Raw genomic sequence first — 13,052 nt, forward strand, 5'->3', positions numbered from 1 at the left:
TTGTGCTGTGTGCCCTGTATCAGCTGTGGGTTTCTCTTTTGATGATCATGAATAGGAAGTGCTGGAAAGGGCATGCCTTGGAAAGGCACTGTTGGAGTGGTTACTTATATGTAGTAGGAACAGGTGTACATTTCAAAAGGCAGCACAGTTCTTGAAGCATTTAACTTTGTATTTTTGGACTATGTGAAAGAATTAAATTGAGACCTATTGACATAGAGATTTATTGAATTTGGTGAATATTTTCAGTTACAATGCAGGAACTAAAGAGAGAAGTGACAGTGCTTTGCTATAGGAGTCACCTCAGAGGTCTTGAGAAGAGCAGTGAGCACTTCTGAGGGGATGCTCATACCCTCTTGGTGCAGAAGAGCACTATTGGGAAAGGCAGGGAGTTTGTGTGCTGGCCTGGGGACACTTCAGCCCCCTGTGTGGCCAGCTGGAAGGCTCAAGGGACAACGTAATATGGACATTGACAGCAAAAGTTCTTTCCCTTTATCCACCTGATCTTCTGGTTTCCCGTGAGACACGCAGAAGAACAGGGCATTATAGCGAGAAGGCACCATAAAGCAGGGAAACACATTTGTAAAGTCATTTAACACAAGGTGCTGATTGAGAAATAGGTTAAACCAGGTTACCACCAGTTATTAAATATTCTGTTCCAGAACATCTAACACATCCACTCCTTAGGCAGGGCTGGGGCCAGGGAATTGCTCTTCCCCACTGCGGAGTGGGGTTGGCAGGATGGATGGGAAGTGGAGTTCCTTGTGGAGTTCCTATTACACAATTACTCTTTTTCTCATCTTTTCTGTGGAAAGGACCAATGGGGTCTCAGGCCCCCAACAAGACTCCACAATGAATCACCAGCTCTTAGGAAAAAGAAATCCTACCCCCCTTAGTTAAAAATGTACAGCTGACACCCATGTAGATCTCTGATCCCTGCATGTATATTATATTATGTATTTCTATGTTGTCCTCACATTAGCGCAGCTCCTCATCGCTGGATTTTAAACACAGGCACAAGACAGGGAGAGAGCAGGGGCCAGCTCTACAGTGGGAATAATGCTTCACTGGGTTATTTAGAGGCACTTAAATGCATCTTTCCTTATTTTCATCTGGATGTTTTTAAATTCAGCCCTGAGTGTTTTGACTCAGTTGACACAAGAAGGGTTTGTTAAAACAACGATTAAACTCCAATCTCTAATTCCAGCAGTACTTGTGTGCATCTCCTTTAATCCTGCTCCAGGAAGATTGCAAATTTAATTCCCCTCTGGGCTTCTGTGAACCTCACCCTTCCCAAATCACTTGATACAGCATGTCAGCAATCAATAATCCTGTCCTGTTTCTCAAATACTTAGTAAGTAAATGGCATTTGGGACTGATATTTGTTTATTTTGATTTTCAGTAGACGCCTCTAGCTATAGAGATGGAAGGTTTCAGTGTCAACACAAGGACAATTTGCTGGTAATTCCTTCATGCAGAATAATATCCCTTACTAGTGCTGTGTGGTTTTGGTTCAGAGTTGGAATGTGACCTTTGCCTTTGTTGAAAAAGCTGAACATTATTATGAACTAAACAGCTAATAATTGTAGTTTTAAATATTAATGTCTGATATTTTTCCCCTCAAAAATATGTTTTCATCTCATGAAGCAAAAGGTTGTGGGTCTATATAGGAAGCCTGTCATGCTGATAGTTGCTAAAGAAAATTGTTGTATCTTTTCTGCTTTTGGAGGGCGCAGGCCAATGATACGGTATTTGTATGAAATTAAAGGCCTGCACTTTTTTAACCCTAAAGGCCTGCGTGTTTTTAAACCTCAAGAACACAATAAAAAAAGCCCCAGAACAACCCACAAAAAGGACCGGGAAGGTGCCCCTCATCCTCCAGGCCCTTTGTTTTTCCTTTCATTGTTGCCTTTAGACTCTGGTTCTGCGCTGTCCTTCCAGGAGCCTTGGTGAGGAATCACCGCGTTGAGAGGGAATTGGCAGGATTGCAAATATTAGGAACAAAGCTTCTTTTCACATGACTCTTGTCTCTCCACTCAGATTGCACCTTTCTTTAGATCACAGTACTCTTTAAAATGTCTGTATCAGAGAAGGACAGGTTGGATGGGGCTTTGAGCAATGTAGTGTAGAGGAAGATGTCCCTGCCAATGCAGGAGGTTGGAACTAGGTGACATTTAAAGTGCCTTCCAACCCAAATTATTCAAAGATTCTGAGCTTGTAATATCAAGTTGTATCATTTGGCCCTTTATCATTTTGGGTGTCTTTAATCACCAAGAGCAGTAAATCTATTAAACTGACTTTTTAGAACAGAGTTAAGTAACATGGCTTAAATGAATGATGTGGCCTTAATTATGTCTGTATAGTAAACAAAGAAGTTGGAAGTCTTTATCATTAAACTTTATAGTTGAGATTTGATTCCAAATTAAGTGTGCAGTCTTAAGCATGACTCTTCTTAATTTTCAGTACTTGATTTCCCATCTCAGAAAGAGCTTCTGTAGGTTCCTGTGTAGAGTTGAAACAAAACACAACAGATTGGAAAAAGCATTAGAGCTGTGTCAAATTCTGCAGTTCATGTTTCTTCATCAGGTCTGTAATCTACCATAAAGATTTCTCATTTATCTGTTGGTGAGCCTGATAGCAACGGGGTTTGTCATCTTCTGCATAGACCAATCCTAGCCTGGATCTTTTGCCAAGGGTTTGTTTTCCCTCGGCAGTTTGCTCACAGCAGAGAGAAGGTGACGTTTTCTATCCCAGGCTCCTGTGCAGAGCATGACCAGAGATTTGTGAATCCTCTCCCTTCTGTCACCGCCATCAACTTGTCTTGTTCTGCTTCCAAAGCATTCCTGTCTCACCCAAATCTGTTCCTTATCTCTGGCACCTTTTGCCAGTCCCCGCAGCTTTTAAATCCTGCTTAGTCTAGCAATGCCAAAGGAGCTGGGCATAGTCAAAGGGATGGGTTTTTTATCACAAGCTGTGGATTTTCATGGATCCAGTGAACCTATCACAGTGTTCATCGAGGTAAGGCTGCAGCCTTTGATCCAAATACTTCCAAAAGCAAGGTGCTCTGCTTTTTTTTTTTAATATTGAAAACCAATTTATTGTATACTAACCTTTTTCCACCTTTATAAAAAGCTTAAACATTTTGTCTGAAATTTTCCCTGAAGAAGTAAGTGGGAGATCATCAAATGCAAGTAATGTTCATGTAAATGGTTAAAGTTTGGCAAAGCTCTCAGGCAAATATTGTGATTCTTAGGGATGGTCCTGAGCCAAGAGTTGGACTTGATAATCCCTGTCAGTCCCTTCCATCTCAGGATATTCTGTGAATCTGCAAAAGTTATAAGCACACTGAAAACATCCCTTGACAGCAGCCATAAGATGTGTAATGCAGCTTTAATAATACACAGTGCCACTGTCCCTCCTTCCCTGTGGTACATGCAGCAAGTGCATGTCTAGAGTAAGCAGTACAGAAGTGAGTCTGAGGAGTTTTTCTTATTTGACTTATTCTTCAGCAAACTGTTGCTGCTTAATGTGCCCTACTTAGTCCAGAACTAAGTAGAATTATCTACTGTGTAGCGTGGTGGAGACAGGCTGAGTCTTGACATCAGAGATGTGTGAGCGCTGGACAGTTGGCAAGAATATTGGCAGCAATGTCCCTAGCAGACAAGTCTTGCACAAAGAAGTCCTGTGGAAACTGCTCGTTTATTCCTTGCCAGGTTTTGTCCTTGTTGAAAAGTGAGTGTAGTTGGATCCTTTTAGGGTCTAAGGATTCATGAGGACATCTCTGCTGGAGCAGAATGTAGTCTGGAAGAAAGGCAAATTAGATAATCTGGTACTCAGTTATATTTTGGTTTAGAAAAAAGTTACTTAAAGTTAATGAGGAAATTTCTATAAATTAGGATATAATGGGAACATTTAATTTTTAATGAACTCTTTAGTTAGTTATGATCCAAGAGTAGTCTCAGATCATTACATTACATCAGTAATTCATTATTTCACGTATTAAATATGTTGATTGTTTCTTCTGCTGCTTTGAAGACATTTTGATACATAAAGGCATAAAGGTAGAATGCTGAAAATTGCCATGTAAACTTATCTCCTTAAATATGATTTAAAACATAAGTTAAAATTTGAAGTTCCCTAATAGAATTAGTTTCTCAGAATAGTCAGCAGTTGAAATTTCAACCTAAACCATATTAAGTGTCAATGTTGTAAAATATAAACTAATTTAGGATTAATTATATGATTTTGTTTTGCTAGATAGAGGAGTGAGTGTTTTAAACTTTCTTCAGAAGGACCTCTTTGTAATGGTCTCCGAGGCACTGTATTCCTACTGGGGTTTTGTGTGAAATATTTAGTTGATTAGTTCTGAACTGAGAGAAAAGAAAAATAATTACTTCTTTGTTTGCAGTCTGTATTTTAAATATGTTTTGTGTTACTTCAAGGTTAATAGAAAAATTCCAAAGGAAATTTCAAAGAAGAATTTAAAAAAAGAAAAACCTAAATATTTTCCTTCTAAATTTCTTTTATAGACGAGTTGCTGAGCTTTTTAAATTCTGAATCTTGATTCAGAGACCCAAAGAGTAGGAAATGTGTGAAGTCTTGCCCTATAGCTCGGACACTGAGCACCAAATACATCGTGGAAAAAAAAAAAAAAAAATTCTGTTTTCTGCCACGTTTTAAGTTTGCAACCATTACCAGAAACCAAAGAAACCCAACTTTGCAACAATTTTCAGTGTTCTGCTGCTTTGCATAAAGTGCAGCTTTGAACTCCTGTGGGCAAGAAAGCAAATAGAAAAGCAGTGTTTTCTCTGGAAATGTGAGGCTGTTGTCCCTTTAGGGAAGGGGGGATGTTTGGGGGGGCTGCCCTCGGGCTCTCTGGCAGTGCTCCTGGGGTCCTCCTGGCCCTGCTCCGCACTGCAGCTGGAATCCCTGAGCCTGGGGGACACACCGCAGTGGGAGCTGGCAGCTTTCTACGCTGGCCAGGCACGGTTGCCACTGGAGAGATGCTGTTCTGAAAGGTTGAAACATGGCAATAGTTGAGAATGAAGAAAAGTTAATTGTTTAACTGTTCCAATCAGAATTTTATATTTCAAATGCAACTGCTTAGGCCCAAATGTTAAGTCTTCTTTGAGTTGTATGCTACATATGTAATGCTTGTTAGCAAATCTGGAAAGAGCAAACCTTTATTGATAGTTGCAAACTTTTTTGTGGCTACTTCAGTAACTAACTCGGGAAAATACTTTGTTTTGGTTTCTTACAGGATTGATTCTTTTTCAGGGTGGGTCGTTTGTTTTGGGCAGGTTACAGTACAGAGAAATTCTTGTGTCAAAAGTATTGGAAAGTTCAGAGTTTCCTCTGTTTTTATTTGAGGAATAAATCAGACCCTCATAGTAGCCTGAACAATCTGTACTGCTTGCTCTGTGCAAGTTTGGGCATCCGCCTTTCTATAAACTTCCAGTTGCCTGTCGTGCTTGTGTTGTTTTTATTGGAGATGTCCTTAATTATAACCAGGCCTTCAGTAATTGCTCCAAAGTTCACAATGCCTTGAGTAGGACTTTTTTGACCATCACAGAATGTGTAATTTTAGCAGACAAGGCAAAATGCTAGTGGGTGTTGAATAATGCCATGAGAAGCTCAAACCCTTGTATCTTCTGGGTAAAAAAGAAACCCAAACCACTTTAGTTGCAGTAGAAAGTGCTGTTTTGGGTAAAACTTGCAGCAAGTCCCCAGAAGAGTGTGTGGGAGGGGAATCTTAGCATCTTTCTGAAATACTGACTCCTTCAACTCAGTGGATGTGGAAGGGCCTTTTTTGCTTAAGCCTGTTGGCGTACAAGAGGTTGCTCCATGTTGACTGGTTGGTTGGTTGGCGAATTAATTTTGTAACTAAAATTTTAACAAAATCACTTGAAAGCAATCCAGCCTTTGAGTAAGCATGCCACATTACAGAAGAAAGTGTCATTAAATATGTAATTTACTTAAAATGCTTTTATGTGCTTTCCTGTTATTGGTTCTTCACAGGGGGCGAAAGCCAGATCTGTTGAGTTACAGTACAGCTCCTTTATAGTTAACTGCCTTGATGATTCCTCTCTTGGTTCCTGTCATAAAAAATTGATGCAAGTGCTGCAGCAGGATTGCAAGAATAAGGTCATATCTCACCTGTTCCACATAATACGTTGAGATGCCAACTTACCTCATGTTATCAACAGCACAAAAAATGCAATTTCTAATTTACATCACAAGATGGCAGCAAATTTTTAATTCACTTAATTTTCACTAACCTGGATTAACCTATCCTCTTGAAATCATGGTTTCCTTTCAAAATTACAGAAAACTTTGTTTAATGATCAGATATGTGTGCTATTTACAGGGATGTCAGTGCTTCAGAAGTACTCAAAACATCTACAGAACTATATTTCTGCCTTAAAATCAGTAAAAAAGGGCATTTACTATGAATTTTAAAGATCAGTAGCTCACAGTGTAAAGAGCTACCAAGTCCCATTAAAGATAATTTGAATAAAAACTATAGCTTTTATCTCATAGTTTTGATTTCTTGAAGAGAAAATATGACAAAGCATTTTTTGAAATTTAGGCTCACAAGACCTTGATCATGTGGATTCTTTCTTCTATAAGGAATTCTGATTTATGTTTGAAGTGTGTTCAGTCAAAAGGTTTCAAAGTTATGAAATAACAGGATTGGCTTGGCTCAACCTTTTTGGCAGATCTTTCTTCTGTGCTGGCCAGTCCCAGAAGTTAAATTTTTAATCTGCTTGACCTGATTTGTCTTATGTATCCATTGTCTTTGCTTGTAGATCTTACAGAAGAAGCATCTATGGCCTTTAAAATACTCTCCTTTTTGTTTCCCCCTGCAGTTTCACAACCACAGGCTGTACATAGCCAGCTGGAGAAGCCATCAAGTACTGCAATTCTCTGCAATACCTGCGGAAAACCATGCAAAGGAGAAGTTTTGAGAGTTCAGAACAAATATTTCCATATTAAATGCTTTGTTTGCAAAGGTAAGTGTTACTGCTGCTTCTATGAGTAGGGCATTAGCAATGGTGTGTGACTTAATGATCCTGGAAACTTCACAAGCCTTTCCAATCCAATCCATGCCCAAAAAGATTTACTGTGAAATCTCTGGCTCCTTACTGGAAGATTATAAACATCCTAAGTCCCAAAACTGGAGTACATTTTCAATGTACTCCAAGCTGTTTATATCCATTTATATTTATATTTATATTTCATTTTCATTTATATTTGTATTTCAAGCTGTTTATATCCATATTGGAGTTTACTACAGTTGGGATGTCAGGAAGAAGAGAAGTTTGGGAGAACAAAGCAAGGCTAGGAGAGAATAAACATTTGCAAAGAAACTCTGAGGTTCTGTCTCTTCCAGCGCTCTAATGCATGCTGTAGAGTGGGCCATGGCCACATCTGTTCAGGTTCTCTTGTGTTGGGACTGTGATCTTTAAATTCCAGTGTGACTCTCCATGCTTTTCCATTTTTGGGGGGGGAATGACTTAGTTTGCTCCAGGTTGGTGCCTGATGATCTAATATTGTCACATGAATAGCAGAAGGTTGGTCACAGGAAAAGGAAATTATCTGATACAACACACCTTCTGCAGATACTTGCTTGAAAGTATAATTACTTTTGAAAACTTATCTGGAAGCTGCAAAGATCCAATTTGTTTTAAATGTGTAAATACATAAATGCTAACTGATGTTTACTGAACAACCTGCTTGCTCCATTATTAACCAGTGTTTGAAATGACATTTATTAATCCTTGTAGCTCAGTCGAGCTACATGAGCATGTCTCTGGTTCCAGATGTGTTACTGTAACCACTTCTACTCCTCTTTAGAGGAAATACTAGATAGAAAATTGTCACTATCTGTTAGCTATAATGATATTTTTTAAAATCCCATTTGATTAAGTACATACTATTAATAACTGAGGCAATCTTTAATGACTTAGGCAGACAGGACTAAATATTCAGCTCAATAATTGTGTTCTTTGCAAAATTGCACAGCAAGCAAAATAAGCATACTGCACTTTCCTGAGCAGCAAAAATATTTTGGTCATCTATTCAGAAGAGGTTAGCATCTAAAGCAGAACACAGCTGATGCTTTGAGAGGCTACCTCGAGCAGAGGCTAGACAGTGTTAAAGGAATAAAGTAGGTATTTATTAAAAAGGCCTTCAAAGGATACACCTGGGGCACTACAAGAGCCCAGCTGAGGCTACACCCAAGGTAGACAATGGGTCACACGTTCTCAGACTTTTATAAATTTTGGTCCATTTACATATTGGGGTTAATTGTCCAATTACAGCTTCAGGTTATGAAGTCCCACCCTTGCAGTTTGCTCTCCTCAATTTGCTGTTGTTTGTACTTTTTGGGCCTGAAGCTGCAATGATGTTCTTGGTTCTCAGGCTGGAAAATGATTGTTTTGTCTAACTACACTGTAAGGAGAACTTGCTAATGCTTTGTATGAAATTCAGAGTTATATACCAATGTAGTACAGAATCTGGAAAAAATGAAAGCTAAAACTTAAGGCATCACAGCCCATGCATGCATCCTCTAAATTCTTTTAAAGCCAACTGTTCTTATAGCAAATTTCACTATTAAATCAGTTTTTCAGACCTAACTCAGGAAAAGAGCAGCTGATCTGTTATTCAGGAGTCTTGTCTCCAACATGAAGCCCTGGTAACATTCTGGTATTTGCTCCATATTATTATCTTGATGAAATCCAAGCCCCTTTTATTTTTAACAGATTTGCTATGAGAAAAGAGAAATCCTGCAGAGGGAGTGAGACAGAATCGTACAGCCAGTTTTTGGTTTCATAGGCCGTCTCCATTTAGATGATGCCAGGTCACCAGCAAATGCAGCTTGTGGTCACTGAACCGATCACTGATCCCAAATTTAGGCAGTGCAGAGGAAGATGATGAATGCACTGTAGAAGCTGCATTGCCCCTCTCTGTCTGTAAGAGATAAGAAGGAGTTTGTTCGCTTCTGGCAGATCTTGGATAAAATGAGGGAAGAAATCCCAGTGTTGATGAGGTGGTGGGGTAGCGTCTGTCAGCCACCTGTCAGTCTCTCAGCTGGCACAGGAGAGTGTCAGAGAGGTGTGATTAAACTGCTGCTTGGTGTCAGGGCTCAGGGACTCCTCCTTACTAATCATTTTGCTAAGTTTGCACACATGGTTGGTTTCAGGGTTTTCTCTCATTATTTAAATACCATAATTTCTTTTATCAACTTTCAAGGGTTTCCATCAATTTTCTGGAATTCTTCTGGTATCTATTTTTGTTTTGTTTCTGGGCTTTATGTGTTACTTAAGAAGCAAAAGTTGCTTTGTAATATGGATTTGCTATGTTGTTATGCGAGAAGAGCTTTGGAACAGAACAGAGCACTGAGTATACATTTCACTAGCTACATAAAAGGAGAAAAATCAGGTTGGGCAAATGTCACTTAGATTTTTAAATTAATGGATGAAAGAACATAGTCGCTGTGTTAGCATTTAGCAAAAAAATGGTATTCAGGTCTGATGAGTCAGTCTGCTTTCAGCCTTGAAGAAGAGTTTTGTGCCACGACCTCTGCTGTGCATGGGCAGGGTGATGATTCTGAGAATGTATTTATCTTATTGTTGGTTCCTCCCGGTGGTGTGTTTATTTTGATGCTACTCAGCCATGCAGTTTGTCCTGTCTCACCTCATCCACCAAAGATGGCATGTGGAAAGAGGCTGTGTGTCCAGCATCCAGTGCAGCTGCAGGACTGCCCAGAACAGATAATCCCATGTGTGGGCTGCCTGCGTGGTTGACTGCCTCTGTATTAAATCATCTTGCAGCCTGCATCAGAAAACATTTAATATTGATAAAACTACAGGAAATTTTGGTCCCTCTCACAGAATTTATGGCAGTACAATGATGGAAAATGAAAACTGAAAAAGAGCCTGTGGATAAGGATGAGAAATGGCCGTGGTGTGATGTCTAGAGGTATTTGAGGTCTGTTTGAATGACCTCATCAGTGACAGATGATATTACACTAGAAGAAGTCACACCTTTTTGAATATGTGAGAAATTTGGAGCTATTTCTTTGGTAGCTTTGGATAAATTATGAGGTTTCAGAGGGTCAAATACATTGAATGAATTGTTTCCTTTTTTTTCTAGAGTAGAAAAGTAGTTTTTTCTATTGCCATACTGCTGTCTGATTATTCATAGAATGGCTTAGGATGGAAAGTATCTTAAAGATCACCTCGTTCCAGCCCCCCTGCCATGAGGAAGGACATCTTCATCTAGACCAGTTGCTCAAAGCCCCATCCAGCCTTGGACTTCAAGGGGTGGGACAGCCACAACTTCTCTGGGCAACCTTTCTTTTGGGGACTGTGAGTTTCAGAACTCACAGCAATTATATAGATGCTATTTGTATTAAAATCAAATTACATAACCAAGGAAGGTTAGTGTAAAGTCACTAATTCTCATGCAGTTCTTCTTTCATTCCCGTCCAGTTCTTACATTTCCCAGATAACGATTAGAAACAATTCAAAGTTTTTAAAAGAAAAACAACTCTTTTATTATTCAAAACTAAGAGACACTTCCAGATTAAAAATTTTCACGGCAGTACTGCGGGCATCTGCTAGTTTTGCTCAGTATCAAAGTTAACAGGACCTAGGGAGGTAAATAGGCATTATAAATAAGGTTTATACTCATCTAGTTGTATGAGTTAGTTCCTGTTTGGCTGCACATCTAATCTGCTTATAAAATGCTGTAGGTAACATGTCATCTAACCTCAATTCAAAATTTTACTTAATTTTTAGTTTAAAACATATCCCATTTTAATCAGGTTTTATAAAAGTACTGTTATAATGAAGCAGATGTCTTTTGATTCTTTTTTACTTGTTACCACTGTAATAAAAGCACCAAGGAAAATTACTAAAGCGATAAAATATTAATGACTTAGATTGTCAAATTAAGAAAAAAAAATGTTGAATATAAACTATTCTGAGGGCGTCTGTCAGGTCAGGACTGCATTTAATGGAGTGGATGGTATTAGACAAATATTAGCTTGGAGCTTGTTTGCAACAGTGTGATTTAATGGACCCAGTAGAGACAGGTTAACATGGAATTGTAGGTAGGAGAGATGCTATAATTATATTATCTTGGGTAGCCTCTTAGATCTTTGATAAGGATAGAAATTACCATGTTTTATTAGTATTTGGCAAGTATTTAATTTTCTGTGTTTTGATAGTATCCTGACTTTTCCGAAGTGGCAGTGACCGATTTCAATGGGAGAGTCCATGCCATCTTGCTAAAGAGTGTTCTTTACACAAGTGTGTAACTCACATCTGTGTCCTTTCCTGGTTTGTCTTGATGAAAGGAAATAAACTTCCAGTCTGAGCCATAGAGGTAAAAACCTGACCTATGTGCTCTGTCTGCTTTGTATCTGGTATGTATCTTGTTTTACCCCTAATCAAGATTCTAATTGCTGTCTTGCTGTGGGTGCTGCACAATCAGTCTTCCCTGCTGGCACAGCTAGCAGTTGCAACTTTTCTTCCCGTTAATTTTCATGGGTTTTTTTAATTAATCTGCTAGAATTTATCACATCTTCAGCTTCTAATAAGGTATGTGGTTCTGGGGATTAGTGTTTCTGTGACCCTGCAGTGTCTGGGAATTGTGAAAAAGCCCAGGTCTGGATATATCACTTCTGTACCATTTTCTCAGTAGAACATGCAACAGAACCCTGAGTTATATCATTTATCAGGAAGTCCTATTAATGAGAAGGGCTAAGACAGAATATTCAGTGAAAATATTAAAAACATGGAGTAACTTGGCAATAGGAGTTATTTTCTGGTTAGATCAAATGTATCTGCTAGGATATAAATATGTTCAAAGCTGCACTGAGTAATCTGAGGGACTCACATTTGAACATAGCTACGGGGTTTCACGTTTCCAAATGGGACTCATTTACGGGAAGCTCATTCCTAAGATTTCTGAGTCCCAGTTTTTTGCCAGGCAGTAGGGATTTCTGGTATTTGTGGTGTATCTGGTATATCCCAAACCAGGACACATGGGCACTGGGGATTAGTGCAGGGACTCTTATTCATCAGGCACTCTCAGTAACGTGTCCAGTGCTTCCTGAGTCCTTCAGGAGTTTGCAGTCCCAGATCCTGTTAACTCAGTATAACAGGAAAAACTGCTTCCAGTGTAATGCTCACCAAGGTTGCAGAGTGGGGTAGGTTTAGGGCTGCCTTTCCAATGTCATGTTTGCTTGTCATTTTTATTTCACTGAAATGATGATAACTGATAATAAGGATCACTTTTTGCAAAAGTAATTTAGTGTAGTGGCAAATGGTTCTCTGTTGCAGTTTTAAAACCTGAACTTTAAAAAATGTAATCACTAATTTTCTAATAACAACTCAATAATTATAGCATGAACAAATTTTGGTCAGTTAATTAACTTGCACTATCACAAAGTAATGGAAAATTTCCCATTTTTTATAATCATGTTCCTGTTGCAACCTTTCTAAGGAAGCTAAGGGCTCATTAGAGGATAGGATATTCAAATCTATGTAAGCTTGGCAGGCACTGAAAATACTATTCATATAAAGAAGTTTTGAGCATACATAGTTTCAGTTCACATTAGATAATGTCACAGTATTATTATTATTATTATTATTATTATTATTATTATTACTACTATTATTTAAAAAGCCTGCAAATCGTTTTAATTACTCAAATTCTGGTTTTGAATAAGGTTTTCTTTGTGCAAAGGAAAGTCAGTGCAAGGATGCCTTTATGCAGGGGACTTGCAGACTATGTGATGCTCTTTCCCTTGAGGACACAGCAGGGATACAGCAGCACTCTGGGGTAGCTACTGGGCATTTCAGTGCTCTAAGGTGATGTGATGCCTGCATGGAGACCCAGAGAGAGTTGTTGCACAAAATTCATCACTGCCACATTGGTGTAATTCCACCTCCCACTTTCTGCAACTCATTACCACGAGACCATCTGCCATATCTGTGAATAGAGCAGGGACTTAATTTGCAAACCTGGAACTGGCACTCAAA

At 38.9% G+C, this 13,052-nt stretch overlaps 1 protein-coding gene across 12 annotated transcripts in view; it reads left to right on the forward strand.

Moving 5' to 3' along the window:
- Positions 1 to 13,052, forward strand: part of ABLIM2 (actin binding LIM protein family member 2) — a 126,444-nt gene that overhangs the window by 28,956 nt on the left and 84,436 nt on the right. For all 12 annotated transcript variants that reach the window (XM_040064217.1, XM_040064223.1, XM_040064226.1 and 9 more), the window contains exon 2: positions 6,867 to 7,010. In XM_040064217.1, the coding sequence (XP_039920151.1) occupies positions 6,867 to 7,010 (144 nt within the window). The remainder of the gene's footprint in view (positions 1 to 6,866; positions 7,011 to 13,052) is intronic.

Source organism: Hirundo rustica, chromosome 5, assembly GCF_015227805.2.
Source record: "Hirundo rustica isolate bHirRus1 chromosome 5, bHirRus1.pri.v3, whole genome shotgun sequence".
Taxonomy (NCBI): Eukaryota; Metazoa; Chordata; class Aves; order Passeriformes; family Hirundinidae; genus Hirundo; species Hirundo rustica.